Here is a 16,342-nt window from a genome sequence, read left to right on the forward strand (position 1 = left end):
AGCTTTGAACAATCCAAAAAGCTGAATCCAGTTGGCAGATGATATTTTGTTGGCTAACGTTTCCCTCAGTTGCCCAGTGCCAGTTTTTTAATTCAGTTTTTTCCAAGCCTTTGGAGGGAGCAGTGCTTAGACACCACTTCTGTTGGCCACATTGTCCTGGATTTCTTGCTTGATGGCACTGCTAAACTGAACTGGCACATCCCTTATGAGAACTGTTGCTCAAATTAGTTTTGGCATTTAGTTCTGCAGCCTCCTGGCTATGGGCTCTTTCCAGTTCAGCTTCATAATTCAGAAGTCTCCGAGCTATACCGTATATTAGGCAGTAAGGCAAAGCAGTTATTACAGGGAAGAAGCTGATATATTATCACAATGTAATTACCAGTATACAGAGGAAAGGATTACCTGTTACACCACTTTCAAGACCTGGACCATAGGCAGTAACAAGCGCGGGGCTGTCCACTTGACCAGGCTCCCCCACTCTAACTTTGAAAGGACTGCCTACAACATGGCTCCCGTTGAACTTCACATCAATAGAATGAATACCGTTTTCACGTGGGATGAAGCGAACAGCGTATTTATCTGAAAGGCATGTGCAAACAAAGAATTAGGTTCTTGAATTAGGCTAGAATTGCCACTGAATTCTAACACAGATGCCCTCCCTTTCCGAAGAAGGCTGCATAAGCATTTTAGTGTTAATTTAGTTTGTTGTAGACTTAAACACTTGAGGGCACACTGAAAAGGAACCACTGCCACATGAAGACTAGTGAAAATATCGTGACAGAGACACTCAGCCCAGACAGATGGGCCAGCGTGTTGTCTAATACTGCAAGATGACAAGAACTTTGCAATACTTGCTCACATATGTGAAAACCCAAGTGTTAAATTTCAGCCTTCGTGTTTAAAGTGGCCTTCAACAAAGAACCAATGTTTCTTGTAAGTTAAGCTTGTTTTCCCCAGCACTAGTCATAATTTACCATGGGGTGGTTACTCTTTTGCAACAGAAGACCGCTAAAAAAGTTATTCCGTAAATAATACACTAAAATTATAGTGCAAAACTAGAATTTGAATAAAGTACACTTAATTCAAACAAAGTTACAGTTAAGATTAGAACTGGCTAAAATCATCCAACAAATGCCCCACTGGGATACTTCAGAGGGGAGTCTTTCCCTCTCAAAGCTGCAACACCATTTACGACCCAGTTGTAATAGTGCAGCAAGGAAAGACTAGTACCTGGCGTATTTCTCCGGGACCGGAGTCAGCAAGTGTGGTTTGGGGACCAAACCTCCAGGAAGTGTCCGCTTTATTGCGGTGTACCCCAGGGGGCACTGTTATCCCTGCTGTTGTGTAATATCTATGTGCGACCCCTTGCTCAGTTGGTACGGAGCTTTGGGCAGATCTGCCATCAATATGCTGATGACACTCAGCTCATTCTGCTGATGGAGGGGGAAATGGTCAATGTTTGGAGGCGGTCGCTGGTTGGTTGCAGCAGAGCAGGTTGAAGCTGAATCCATCGAAGATGGAGATCCTCGGGCTGGGGATTTCCAGCCGCCGGTGTGGGAGGGGGCCAAATTGGCACCGGCCTCCTCCGCCCGCAGCCTGAGGGTCCACCCGGATTCGTCTCTTTCAATGGAGGCCCAGGTGGCCCATGTAACCCGGGTTGCATTTTTCCATCTGCGTCAGGCCCAGCGGCTGGCCCCCTACCTCTCCCAAGCGGACCTAGTCACTGTGATCCATGCAACGGTCACCTCCAGGTTAGACTATTGTAACTCGCTCTACGCGGGCCTGCCCTTGCGTCTGATTTGGAAGTTGAAACAGGTCCAAAATGCAGCGCCTCGGCTGCTCATTGGTGGTGCCACTAGAGATCACATTTTGCCAGTGTTGCGTCGTCTGCATTGGCTCCCAGTTGAGTTCCAAATCATCTTCAAGGTGTTGGTTCTAACCTCTAAGGCCTTATGCGGCCTGGGACCCTCGTACCTTCGGGACCGTCTGACCCTGCATGTCCCAGTTCGGCCTCTGCGTTCGGCGGAGGCCAATCTTCTGGTAGTCCCCGGCCCCTCGATGATGCAGCTGGCCTCCACTAGGGCCAGGGCATTTGCAGCCCTGGCCCCTGCCTGGTGGAACGCTCTTCCTCCAACTGTCCAGGCCCTGTGGGATCTTGGAGAGTTCCGCAGGGCCTGTAAGACCGAGCTGTTCCACCTGGCCTTTGGAGATGCCGGCCACTGATGGCGCCCCGTCCTCCATTTTTATCATCTGTGGCCCTTTTCCATCTTGGGCCTTCTGTTCCCTCTTAAGAGGGGTTTTTTAGATGACCGGATGCTATATTTTTACATTTATATTTTACTTCATTTTGTATGCTGTATTTTAAATGGTTTTAATTCAATGCTTAGGGCCCTTATTTTATCTTATATTGTATTTAATTTATTGAGAGGGCTCCTTTTGCTTATTTATGTTATATTGAAATGTTGTACACTGCCCAGAGCCCTCCGGGGGTGGGCGGTATAAAAGTCAAACAAACAAACAAAATAATGATAATGATAATAACAATAATAATAATAATATTTTAAACTGATTCCTTATGTGCAGGACCAGAAGTCTAGCTGAATGGGATATGCAAGGAGAAGGTAGCCATGAGAGGCTGCCTTTCCCATCATATATATAGGAGCAGGCCAGTCCATTAGTATGCCTGTGATAATGTAGTGACTAGTTCAATCAGATGCATACTTCTCTCAGAAGGTCCTCAATGCATAAAACCACCACTGGGGCATTTTTCAATACTTTAAATGTGTCGAAGATTGACTAGCACATGCAGTTTAAGATCATAGAAAGAAGTTTAGTTCAACTCTGGCCAGGATTGCAGCCTAAACCTTGCGAAAAGAAGCAGCATGTATTTGGGTTACATAAATAGCCTGTAGCTGTAAGTCTATTTCTATAGTACTGCAAGGTGTTTGCTCATTTCACTGTTACTCTAAAATAATATTTCCTATACATCCTTACCTTGTTCCAGTTCAGAAACATGACATTCTTCTACAGCTCCTATCGGACTGTGCACTTTAGCATCAATCTTGCCCTTTGCCCCATTTAGCCTTATAGCAAAGGAAGCTGGCTGGTTAACTTTCAGCCCAGACTCCTAGGAAATAAGATATTAGTTATATACACTGTTGCACCCCAGACCCTTCAGCTCCACCCCTGCCCACTCTCTGCAGCCTGTGTGATCCATCCTGTGGCCTCAGTAGAGGTCTGGTGTGTTCCCTAAAGTAAAGGTGACCCAAATGGCTGCTGCTTTGCCTCAGTATGGGTGTTACCAAGCCAGCTTCTCTCCTCCCTGACCATCAGGACCCCTGGGCCTTTATCCCCTCCCCTCGCGTGCTCCCCACCCCCAGCATCCACCCTGGATCCCAGCCCTGTGCCCCAGCCCTTTCTTAAGCCAGCTCTTCTCGCCCAGCTGTTCTTTGCCTGTCACAACATTGAACAGCATTAGGCTCCCCACCACCACCTTCACCCCAGCCATGACGAGTCTGGTGCACTGTGTTCAGGCCATTGTTTGCAACTGCACTGGGCTTCCTCCATCGATTTTCAGTCGGCTTGGCTTCTCCCTGCGTGTTTGTTCCTGCCAGGCTGCCCTCCCAACCGCCCTTGACCCACGGCATCCAGGAGGGGCTCCACTGGTGCCAGGGTTGGGTGGCTTGACAGGGGGGAAGGGTGAAATCCAGTGGTGGGGCCCCTTATGCACTGAAACACCTCAAAACAGAGTTGCCTCTAAAAATCATAGTGGCTTTGAACCTTGATCAAAAAGAAGCACAAGACTGACATGAATTACAGCAGACTTATATCCCATCTGCAGTGGAATTTACACATGAAAAACTGCTAAACTAACTATTCTGGTATATATCCTACACTTCAGCATCAGTCAACTAGAAATAGAACTAGAAATAGAATTCCACTTTATTTCATTGAGAATTAAACTAGGAATAACAAACATTGAGATCATCTCCCACAGGGACAGTGGGACCTTCACTTGATGAACCAGTGCGCTTGGAAGGCATACGCAACTTCGTCAAGGAGGACCACTGCTGGGTATGGCTTACAAAAACCATACCTTGTTCCCTCTATCAGGGGTTCCAAGGTGAGCCTCGTTTAGGTGACAGGCAGTGCAGCTTTTCTAACTAATACTGGCACTGTTAAAAAAAAATCAAAAGCCAGCTGTTCTACCCCAATCTTTACCCTCCTCTACGCTAAGCCTTTTTTATATTCAAGTGAATTTCATGTCATTAACAGCAAGACTGAAATCAGTACAAAAAAATCCAATGACGTTTCTGAAAGTGTCCAAGTGCACTGCTTTCTTTAGGGGCATAGCTTACCTGAAAGTCGTTTTACAGCCTTACCCTCAAGAGGGAAATAAACTGAAAGTGAGCAAAAGCTTGGAAACTAGATCCCCTAGAACAGAAGATCTACTAAAAAGCCAGTTTTTATCTCCCTCTCCCTCCCCCGTATCAATTTTATTTCCCTCTTCAGGGTTTAAGCCAGCTGACAAACATTACTGTCAGGAGTCTTTAAATGAAACACAAGAAAAGCATCAGTACCACAGCTGACTTAACATCCTTGTAATTCACTTGGTTTTTTGTGAGATCTGGCTGAAAAGATTATTTGAAAACCAAGTACCAGCACAAAGTCTGCTGTAAAAAAAAATAGGTCACCTAACTAATGCAAAAGGACAGAAATGAATTCTTCAAAGGCCTCCATTCACTAGTTGGGTGAAGATCAGTCAAAACAGAAGCAACTTGAAAGAGGCGAGGGTTTAGATGAACTTTTCAAAGAGTGTGCACTTGTATTAAACAATGTGCAGACTGCAAAAAGCAAACAGCTGAGCATGAACACAAGCATCTACAAATAAGAACTTCCTCTGCCTTTGGCTGCTGCTTAGAAATGACCTGGACCACAAAATTGTGGTTGGGGCATCTGTACCAGTGACAATTATTCTGCTGTTCTCTCCCACTGGCCCCATTCCTTCACTCACGTGCATCCCTTCACATTTGTCTATGCAGAACTGATGAGGCTAAGATGCACTCCTGCAAACTGATTTATAATACAGCTATCATTTTGTCACTGATTGTTATCCTACCCTGTAGCTCCTAAGCAGAAAGACAGTGATTGTGAATATGCCGGGTTTTCAGAACACAGTTTTGTGTTAGTGTGCAGGCCAATGGAAATTAATACCTTAGCTGATAATGTACTAGCTACTCTCTGTCCTATCAGATGCATTTCTGGAAACTCCACAAAACCTTATATGGGACCTTCTCCCAAAGAGTAGCAGGTAAGTATTATGTGAGCCCAAGAACAAGGATGAACTCAGTCTGTGGTAACTTATTGAGATGTTTCCTTATGTCTCACCTGAAGGCTCATAACAGTGAGCCTACGTGCATCATCTGAAGGAGCTATCACAGGAACCAGGTAAGGACTTTCTGGAATATGTTCATCGTTGAATTTGATGGATACTTCGTAGTTACCTGAAACAGACAAAAAATTCTAAGGAATATAGGAATACAGAGGTTGGATTTTATTAATGGTTTTTATTCAGGTTTGATTTCATTAATGTTTTCTGGTTTGATTTCATTATAGTTTCTACTCATTGGACTAATACTTAAATTGCATACCCGGCTCTTGAGCAGTGTATGATACCCCACAAGATCCATCTTTATGGTCCTCAAAAGCAATTTCTGCCTTACTCGGCCCTTCGACTGCGATAGACAGCCCACCAGCACCAGCTTCTCTTGTCCAGATACTGAATTCAGCTGTTGGTGAACACAAAAAACCCTGCAACTTAGTTTCCTATTAGTAACAGGCATGAGATCCTCCAATCCCTTTCTTGTGACAATGGGATTGTGCACATGTACAGATGTGGAATCAGTGGCATTCCTAAATTGCATTCCAGTGGCTCCAATCTTCAACATTCAGTTCTAACTTCAATTCATGTTGCCAAGAATGAACAGACACACTCAGAACACGTCTCTAGAAAAAGAATCTGGTGGAGGCCTTACCTGGGATGCCTGCCTCTGCTCTTTCAAGTCCTGGACCACCAGCTCTGACTTTATTGGCTCCTCCTTCACCAAGTGGTCCAACAGTGAACTGAAATGGGCTGCCTGGTACAGGTTGCCGTCTGTATCTCACATCCACAGTATGGACACCCATTTCTTGTGGTACAAAGCGGACACAGTAGGTGTCCTTATCATGCTCTACTATTTCAGCATCAGTAGATCTTCCTGATGGGTTAGTTACGCGGGCTGACATGTCACCAATATCTATTTCTAAAAGACAAATATTGAAAGAAAGTGGGAAGCAAGATGTTTCGTTTTTAGCATCCTACATGTGTAGTGTCTGACACACTGTCATGGAATGCTTCATGCAATATTGTTCTTAACTGAGAGCAGTACACTTGTGTAGAAAAAAACTGTGTGTCAAGATCATGACATGACAGTAGCATTTTGCCATCTGCATATTTATTGAGAAACTACTGCTGCTCAAACTGCTTCTCAACTATTTCAACCATCCTAACCAATGAGTGAGGGTACTGGTGCTCTGTCTTCACACCACAACATGGCAGTACAGTTGTTCATGGAAACTTTCATGTACACATACAAGCTTCAAGATTTAAGTCTGTTCTCTCAGACACATAAGCAGTCGGATACCTTTAACTAGGATAACAGGAAAACTACTGCACACACTATTGAATAAAGCAACATTCTGAATAGTTAGGCACTACAAACTGAACCAAAGAGACTTGTAAATCTCTTAATCTGTGTATGTAGCCTACTCACTCTTTGTTGAGCCCCAAAGCAAATGTTATGGAACAGCATGAATATTAAAGGAATAATCACTAACCTTACTAATGCATTTAATATTTCTACAGATCTACGGACTGCAGAGAAATGTGTGATTTTAAAAGTGCAGGTCTGTCAGGAGCCATTATTGTTTACAATCAGAGAGAGGTATAGAGGCCTAGGAACAGGGAAGCCACCTGATTGGATGAGGCAATCCTGCACTCCGACTGAGCACAGAAGATTTGATGTCACTGAGAGACAGGAGGTTATCCTCCTCTGTAAAACTATCTGAGAGGCTTTTGGAGGTTGAAATTCCAGAAGAATTTGCCTTTGCTGCGACAAACATTAACTCTCTGAGGAAAGTAGTGGCAGTCAGTGTGAGAGTCTATCTTGCCGTACTGTGGTGACAGCCCTGCATGCTGTGGTTTAAGCAAATTACAGACTGAGAGAACTGGTGGAGGAGTCTATAAAGGGGCCAAACTGAAGGGCCAGACAGATATAAACCAGTAAGGAATATCTTTAAGTGTGAGAAGAATTCCAGCATACCAGTTAGTCTGGGGAACTGGGTTTTGGGGTGTTCCATGTTTTATTTTAGGGATTTTCTATCTATGAGGGCTGAGTGAGGATACTGAAGTTAATGTACCAAACCTGATAGGATCCTGTGTGTTGAAACTGTAATCCATTAGCTAGAGTAAATCTTTTTTGAGGAACTGTACCATATAAGTAACTGTACACTATACAAATGTCACAAAATTTCTGACAGGTATTCTAGATATGTGAAATAAGCTGAAAAGGAAGATAAATTATTGTCTTTAAGTCTGTTTTCCATTAATCCTATGCAAATTGCCACACACTACATTATAAGAATATTGGTCCAGTGACTTCAATACAATTACGGTAAACTAAATTTCTAGCTTATGTTAAGAAACTCACTAAGTTATTAAACTGTGGAATTCACTGCCTGGGAGGTAGTAATGGCTAGCTTTAAAGGGAGATTAAGATTCTTGGAGGAGAGGTCCATCACTGGCTGTTAGCTATGGTGACTGAAGGGAACCTCCAGCCAGCCTCTGAACACCAATGTTGAAAGGCAGCAGCAAACAAATACCTTCGTCTCTGCAGCCTGTCTGTCCTAGAGGGCAACTGGTTGTCTGCTGTGTGAAACAGGAAGATAGAAAAGATAGACCACTGATCTGATTCAGTAGGCTTTTCTTATGTGCTTAATCTTAGGGAAGTTATTCTTTGTTCCCCATACGGAGATAGAGATGACAAGCTATTCCCCAAACTCACTGGAAGGTCAACTATATGGGTATAAGTACATTGGAAGTACTGGAATGAACAAAGACACCTTTCCCTGGTCTTTTGAAGCCAAGTGACAGTCCATTTTTATGCATGACCACACAGAATGCTAAGGCAACTCAGATATGTACATCATTTGTACAGGAACTTGGGATATGTACAACTGCCAAGTGTTATGCATGATGTTAAACTATACATACCTGGAATTTTCAAGTTAAGATCACACAAGCTTCCAACAGTTGCCACAGAGGGAGCTCGTTGGGTACGTGTGATGCTTTCCTTCACCCTTCCTTCACCACTTATTTTCACAGTAAACGGGCTACCTGCAGTTAGTAGAGACAAGATCGCATTTGAGCTTTATCACAGTAAGAAATATTCACAAAAAGATTGAGATGATCTTAAGTATTTTATTGCTAACATGTTAGCCAACTGAAGCATTGGTAGCTCAGAACCTCATTTACTACACCATACCAATAATCACTGTTAATTAGAACAAGAAGTTTTATACTTCAAGGGAACTATTCCCTCAAATGAGTATTGCTGCCTGGCTCTGAAACAAGTTGCTCTAGCTATACAAAGATTAATTCCATCTTTATACAGATACTTGAGAGGAACATCTGGATGGAACGGACGTCTTCAGATCATCAAAAACCTGACTAGAAACCTAGCCAGTTTCCAAGAAGTGCAACTCTTGTTCTGGCTCCAACGACGCGGCCCTTTTCCTTTTACCTGGAATATGCTCATCAGCAAACTTGGTAGACACTATGTAAACTCCAGGCACAGTTGGGAAGTATGACACTCTGCAGGTCCCATCATCTAGATCTTCCGTCTGGATATCTACTTTACTAGGCCCTTCCACTGCCAGTGATATTCCACCATAGCCTAGAAAAAAGCATCTAGAATACATCAGAGTAGAACTGGGTTGTCATAGTATTTCAAGACTATATGCAAACAAGTTATTTCAATATCTGATCAGTCTGACCAAATGCATTAATCAAGCAACAAAATCTGCTCTATACTATGACATCAAAAAAGGTACCTTGAGTTCTATAACCTTTTGCCCTACAAACTGACAGACAGACACATAAGAGATAAATCAAAACTCAGTGTAAATGGACAATAGCCCTAAACAATTTCTAGGCTGCTGTATGGCCTAGACAAATTGAACCAGACTGTCAAAGGGTAGACTAAATCTAGGAGATCACTCTGAGTGAGTGTACTGGAAGCCTGCACCAGAGGGAAGTTTTCCATAGAATGGTGATCTAGTGCTGACCTGCATCTCTTGTATCGATGATGAAGTCACACATTTCAAAGGTGCGTCCTTCTACCAAACCACGTCCAGAAACTCTTGCTCGTCTTGCATCGCCAATTTCAGATTGAACCACCATGATGGACACAGGACTGTTGGGAACATGACTACCATTCTTTATAATGCTGACCCAGTGCTCTCCCACCTCCCGTGGGATGAATGAGATACCTATAAGGAAGAAATGATGTAGCAGAGAAATTGATAAAATTAGGTACTCCATAAAAAGGCTTCGCTGAACTATGCTGCCCACCCCCCCACCCCACAAAAAAGTCACCATCAAATTACAATACAGACCAGGAATTCACCACAAAAGCCAACTCTACTCACATATTATCGTTTATAGTTTCCAACTATTGCCTTGGTCCAAAAGTCTAATAATTCATGTCAGGCCAGGGATCCCATTTTGTACAAACTAATCTGCCAATTTTCAAAAGACTCTGCAAATATACTAGTCTGTCTAAGAGGTTGACTTACCTATGTGGTTATTGGGTAGCCTTTTCAAAAAACATGGCTCATCACGGCCAGACGGAGCTTTAATACTGGCTGTCAAGAGGCTAAGATCAGTCTCATTGATGTCCAACAAGAAGTCAGCAGCTGAGCCGAGTTTAACTTGGGAACGCCTCCGACTATCATCTTAACAAAAAGACAAACAATTCCCTATTAGAACAACAGCCTTCCGACTATTATTTGCTCACTGTGGGACGATCAACGGTTTTCTGAAAATTCAAAGCATTGTTCAGTTCATGGAGGCAAGTTAAAACATTGGAAAACGTCATGTTAAGACAACATAAGCACCTGCCAGTAAAACCGCCCGACATTCGACTCCAGTGGCTCCCATATGGGAATCTATATGCACAAACCTTGCATTATCATATTAAACACAAAGGGTTTGTATTAAATCAAAGTTATCTAGAGAGACAGTACATTACGCAATTTACTTCTCCATGAAGTCAAATCGTTAGTCCTTAGCTTGGATTTACAAACGATAAGCAGCCTGCACTTGATGTAAAAGATTATTTTCTACGTGCAGGGCACAATATTTCAAAGAGGCAAGTTTTCACAAGTTCCACTTACCTGTGATTTTGGCAGTAAATGGGCTTCCTGGGATATGCTTGTCATTGTACTTCACCAATATGCTGTAGTTTCCTGGAAGTGTTGGCAGGTAAGTGACGGTACAAGTGCCATCCTTGTTGTCAATGCAGCTGATCTCTGCTTTGGAAGGCCCTTCAATTGCCAAGTCCAAGCCACCTGTCAAAATGGAGATATACTACTGAGTGTTTTTAAACTTAATTTTCAGAGATTGGCAGAGAGTTCTAAGGAGGTGTCTCAGATACCTGAGACTCCGGAAAGCCTGTCTGAGGCAACAATACTGTCACTGATGGACCCGTGGCCTGATTCTATTTGCTTAAGAACTATTTGTTGTTTTAGATGTGTGGGACAGTTCTGCAGACAACAATAAGGCTTGACTGCTACCTTTAGAAAACATTAATGATTTGAATATATGGAATAAGATTCCCTAAAAAGTTATTTCGAGAACAAGCAAGTCACTTAATCAGTATGTGAAATCTTTCTGTTAAAATGAATGTCTGTATTTCTCCTAGCGGATGCAGCAGACACAAGAACACTATATTTGGAAGAATGGGTCTCAGACAAATACATGCATGGCCCTGAAACTTATTCTGTAGTTTTGGAAAAGTCTTCAGGCTTCATGGGTCATTGTGTATTGGACGGAATAGCTGCAATGTAGGATGGAAAATGGAGAGCGCTACAGAAATGCAGCCTAATCAAATGAGTTAAGCATGCCTAGTTGTGGGGATTGGGTTGCAAACAAAATTAGCACACAACGAATTCAGGCATCACACTTGAATATGTTATGTGCCACTGAAGTTGCTAAAAAAGCAGCAACAAAGTTATCATCAGTTCTGACCATCTTATTACAATAATAGGTATCTGGCCTGCAATTCTAAGCATGTTTAATTGGAAGGTAAGTTCCATCTGAAGTCATGGGATTCCCCTCAGCATACATGGATTTTTAGTCACTTACCTTCACCAGCCTCTTCCGTGACTATGGTGAAAGTTGCCGGCTTGTTGCTCACACCATAAACAAGGCCAGGCCCATAAGCAGTCACATTTCCACTGTTGGGATAGTTCACATAGAACTGCAGAGGACTCTCTGTAAAAGGATCACAGAGATTATGAGAAAGCACTTTAGGGAGAGGCATTTTAATGTTTTGGCTGATTTGTGTAAAGCCTCCTGAAATACAAAGAAAACATGAATGTGCTTGAGTGTACTCAAAAGTTTATGGAGGTCTTTGTAACTTGGATCTTTGGCATTCAACACTAACTCCTTTGTATATGCCCTTTTATATTCCATAAATCCAGGAGGTTTTTTTTTTATAAACTACTGCAAATATAAGAACCATTGTCTGGCATAAGACTTTTCATATGCTTTGAAGCACACTGCTCAATTTCCTCAATTGATCACATGTTCCGATGAAGAAGAAATACAAGCAAGGAAAATAATATAGTAAGAATTGTCAACATTAGTCTATTAGGCAATTGTCTTTCACTATTTACACTGTGATCCTTTTCACAGATTAAATTTTGGGGAAGATGGTCAAATATATTACAGATTAAAACTTAGGGAAGAAGGTCAAATGGGCTACACACACCATGTAACTTTTTATTCAGTTTGCCAGTAGTATCTCTCACTAGAATCACTTAATTGTAACTTACAATTAGAAAGGTCACAAAACCGGCCAAGTTCATTTTATTTTAAATCAGACATAAGTTGTAAAACTAAGAATTCCTACTGTCTTTATTCCTGTTTTACAAGGCATAAGACATGTAATGTCAACCAGCACAATTCACTGAATTGAACAGGCACAATCAGTGACGATGAAATGTGCATAAATAGAGTTGTTCCTGCAATGAAAGTGCTATCGATTTACACTCACCTGGAATATGGTTACCTATGTACTTGATGTGCATTTCATGCAATCCAACCTCAACAGGAGCATATCTAACGGTTACTGTGCCATCCTTGTTATCCACAATTTCTGGGGTGGCAGTCTTCCCTGAAGGCATGTGAACTTCCCCTGGAATAACAGAAAGATTATACCAGAAATGCTCAGAACTACTTCTCAAAAGTAAAGTCCTCTGTTTCACTCTGTCACAGTTTTATGGTGGTGTGGCATTTTGGCCAAACAGTGCTCAGCAGATGTGTTTTAGCAGGCCATATGGATTGCCCTGCATTGCTCTTAAGGTATATACAGAAAATTTTCCTGACTTGAAACCTGGGTTTTGCAAAAATGTCCACTGATTATGCAGTAGTCATAACTGAAGTTTTTTATGTAAGCCACATGCTGCAAGATGAAGACACAGGCAAGTTTAGGGTCTTTCAAGCAAAGAGAGAGCCTTTTTTTAATGAACCCAGAGAACCCTGAACCCAGAGAACCCTGAACAGAGTTCTGCTTGTGAAATGGCTTTTTCCACCTTGCCCTTCTTCCTGCAGTTCCAGAAAAACTGCTTGCAAGGGTCATGACAACCTTGAGATAGAATCAGCGACACAGCTCAAGGGGAAAATTGAAATAATACATATATGAATACACAGCCCCTTGGGCAAGCAGAAAGCCTTGGCCTTATCTAACAGCTACTTTGAAGCGAACCTGTTATTCTATCCCAGTGATGGCGAACCTTTTTGAGACTGAGTGCCCAAATTGCAACCCAAACCCCACTTATTTATCGCAAAGTGTCAACCCAGCAATTTAACCTGAATGCTGAGGTTTTAGTTTAGAAAAAACTGGTTGGCTCCCTCTTCCTCCGCCACACCCGCTCAAGCAGGGGCCACCCTGCTCTAGCCTCCAGCAAGTCCTGCACGCACTGCTCTGTGCCTCTCTAGCATCTCTGCCTCTTCTGCACGCACACACCCCCTCCTCGGGCAGCAGCCACCCAGAGCACAGGCACCAGGCCTGTCAGCCGAGTCCTCCCTGCTCACCACGGTGTGCGCACGTCGTGCTCAGTGGCCCAGGCCAGCCTAGATATGTGTGTGTGTGTGTGGTGTGATTTTCCACCCCCCACATGACGAACTCTGTGTGTGTGTGCCCAAAGAGGGGGCTCCGAGTGCCACCTCTAGCACCCATGCCATAGGTTTGCCATCACTGTTCTAGCCCTCCCCCTCTTTTTTCTAAGTTACAACCAACTTGGCAACCCCATAGGGTTTTCAAGGGAAGCAGCATTTAAACGTGGTTTGCCATAGCCTTTCTCTGCACAGCAGCCCTGGTATTCTTTGGTAGTCCAAATACTAACCAGGGTTGAAGCTGCTCAGCTACCAAGATCAGGCTATCAAGGCATGCAATCACTCTAGCATACAACCACAGAAATTATCTCTTGGTTACTTTTAACTGATCCAACTTTCCCCTTGCCAAATGTTGTAGATATAGAGTGCTCCTGAAGGTAGTGGCCAGAACAGGACACTTCATTCTACTGTCAAACAATAACAAATAAGCAGTTATGCCAAGAATACTCATCCCTAATTCTGTCTGCACCGAACAATAGTGGAGGCTTACCAAAGAGTCATTTTAAATCAGTTTCTTTCATATGACTCAAATAAAATTCCTCCATGGAATACATGATGGGTAAACTAAGTGGGTAAAATACAGCTGTACAACTGTAGGCTGAAGTATTTACCAGTTATTTCTCCTTTTCGGACTGCAAATGGAATGACCATATCAAAGGGCTTAAATCCGATGCCATTCATGTCCCCAGGAACATAAGGTTCTTCTGTGACCTAAAGCAGAAAAGTCAGAATGAATGGAAGGAAGTAATCTGTGCTTGTAAAGGTAAGATTAATTTGAGCAGTTGCATCCCAGAAGATTGATATCATTCACCTGCAGAGACCCCTCCCAACATGGAAATTTACTCCTACAGGACAACCACTCATGCTTCAGAGTGAAACATACTATTCAAACAAGAACGTGTTTAAAGACACAAATGAAGCACATAATGAAGATGAAGCACACTTTGTCTGAACACAGAACAGCGCCATCTGAAAGATTAAAATCGGTCATGGCCTAGAAGGAAGTTATTTTTGAAGTAGCACAGAAAACAGAACATACAGCCAGACGAAGATGTATTCAACAAGAATTTTGCAACAATAATCCCACTGAAGTCCAGAAGATGCTGTTTGCCATCTTATGGGAGAATGATTAGATGTCATTTTTTAAGAATGGGAACAGGTTTTCATTTCCTTTTAAATGATTGCAATGTTAGAAGTTGTTTGAGAAGTTGTTAGCACAGGAATGAAGGGAGATTTTGAATCAACTTTGAACCCCACAAGTACCATTTTGATCAATGATAAGCTATGACCAAAGGAAAGCAAGAATAAGCAATCTGAAGAAGCAGACTATTTCTTGAATGGAACACGGAAGGAAGTGTAAAAATTGTGTACCCAGGGATGGAATCCAGGGGGACAGGCTGCATTTAGTGGCTCCTGAGATAATACTGCAACGTCATCTGTTTCTGTAGCCTGGTTAGTAGCAAAAGGTATAGTTTAAGAAACACCTACTTCATCGATTTCATAAAGAGTATATCACAAGTTAGATCAAATATGTGGACAACTTTGGAGTTTATCTTATCCTTGCACAAAGCAGTGGCACTAGCCATACCAACTGTGGAATGCCACTTTCAAGCAAACCACTGCTGCACAGAAAAAGTTAGGTTTACAGCCTACTGCAGTGCTTCCAAGTGCACAATATGGCCCATTCCTTCCTGTCTCTTACTTCCTTCTCCAACCTTACCATTTCTTGAGGGAGGGACAAGAATTAGAAGGCATTTAAAGGTAGCTGGTCTGCCAGGTGTTATCTTTCTGAGTAACCAAATTGAGATTTGGGTCATCAGTTTCCAAAGATGAAGACCCTACTAAACACTCCCTCAATCCACTCTGATAAACTTGGTCTGCAAGTTCAAGGTCCCTTCTAGTTCCAGCTCTAGCTATATTGAAGGAAGGCAATTGGGATGAAGAATCTGGACTACAATCCTGGTCCTACAGCTAGACAGCTTTCCTAACTGGAATCAGATGTAGATTCTATCCAACTAGGGGATCCACCATTGTACAACAGGTCATCCAGCAGATCACCGATAGGAGTATGACACTAAAAAGTAGTTGGCAACTAGTGGTCCCAGGCCAGTTTGGCTCCCAAAAGGTTGTGGACAACTTTAAAAACCAGAGAAAAGAGAAGCAACTGCTCTGACAGCAGGAATGAACTCTGTGTGTGTGTGTGAAAGGGGGAGTCTTTGCTATTCACCTCGCAAGGTGATCCCCTGAAACAAAAAGCATAACAAGAAATAAAACTCCATTTTTCTTACCATAACAGTGAAGGGGCTGTTTGGAATGTCTACACCACCAAATCGGACATAAATGACATAGGTTCCAGGTTTAGCAGCTGTGTAGTAAATGTCATATGTCCCATCTTCATTTTCAATAACCTCTGCTTCAGCTTCTGCACCATCTGGTGTTAGGACAGTACATGTCACTTTACCTTTCCCTGCAGATTTAGCATCTACTACAAAGCCAACTTCTTCTCCAGTTTTCACAGTGGCTGCAATGCCTGGACCTGGAAGGGAATCAGCATCACAAGGGTTAGAACCACTATCCATATCCTCAGCCAAGTAAAAGGGATGCTGTTTGCTTTTGGAAGTCTGCATCATTAAACATCACAGTCCAGCTATAACCCTAGTTCTGTAGGAGGCAAGGAATGGTCCTAAAATGTTTAGAAACAAGCAAGCCCACAAACTGACCTCACACTGAACCACCACTCAGGTATTTGCTGCATGGGAAAGTAGAAAAGTTAGGAGTGAGCCCTGAACTGCAGCAGTCATGTTTCCATTCTTGTTAGTAAGGTATTCCTACTGCCAAACAGTT

The 16,342-nt window shown here is 42.7% G+C and overlaps 1 protein-coding gene across 2 annotated transcripts in view; it reads right to left on the minus strand.

Annotated features, from left to right (window-relative positions):
- Positions 1-16,342, minus strand: part of FLNB (filamin B) — a 94,020-nt gene that overhangs the window by 4,792 nt on the left and 72,886 nt on the right. The window contains exons 31-45 of one of the 2 annotated variants that reach the window (XM_048488012.1): positions 15,787-16,034; positions 14,870-14,947; positions 14,110-14,209; positions 12,378-12,518; positions 11,465-11,593; positions 10,495-10,668; positions 9,895-10,053; positions 9,385-9,588; positions 8,841-8,993; positions 8,312-8,434; positions 6,036-6,302; positions 5,652-5,789; positions 5,389-5,504; positions 2,995-3,127; positions 403-579 (exon numbers count right to left, since the gene is read on the minus strand). In XM_048488012.1, the coding sequence (XP_048343969.1) occupies positions 403-579; positions 2,995-3,127; positions 5,389-5,504; positions 5,652-5,789; positions 6,036-6,302; positions 8,312-8,434; positions 8,841-8,993; positions 9,385-9,588; positions 9,895-10,053; positions 10,495-10,668; positions 11,465-11,593; positions 12,378-12,518; positions 14,110-14,209; positions 14,870-14,947; positions 15,787-16,034 (2,340 nt within the window). The remainder of the gene's footprint in view (positions 1-402; positions 580-2,994; positions 3,128-5,388; positions 5,505-5,651; positions 5,790-6,035; positions 6,303-8,311; positions 8,435-8,840; positions 8,994-9,384; positions 9,589-9,894; positions 10,054-10,494; positions 10,669-11,464; positions 11,594-12,377; positions 12,519-14,109; positions 14,210-14,869; positions 14,948-15,786; positions 16,035-16,342) is intronic. The other variant, XM_048488013.1, reaches the window with a different exon arrangement.

The sequence above is a fragment of the Sphaerodactylus townsendi genome, linkage group LG03, assembly GCF_021028975.2.
Source record: "Sphaerodactylus townsendi isolate TG3544 linkage group LG03, MPM_Stown_v2.3, whole genome shotgun sequence".
NCBI lineage: Eukaryota > Metazoa > Chordata > Lepidosauria > Squamata > Sphaerodactylidae > Sphaerodactylus > Sphaerodactylus townsendi.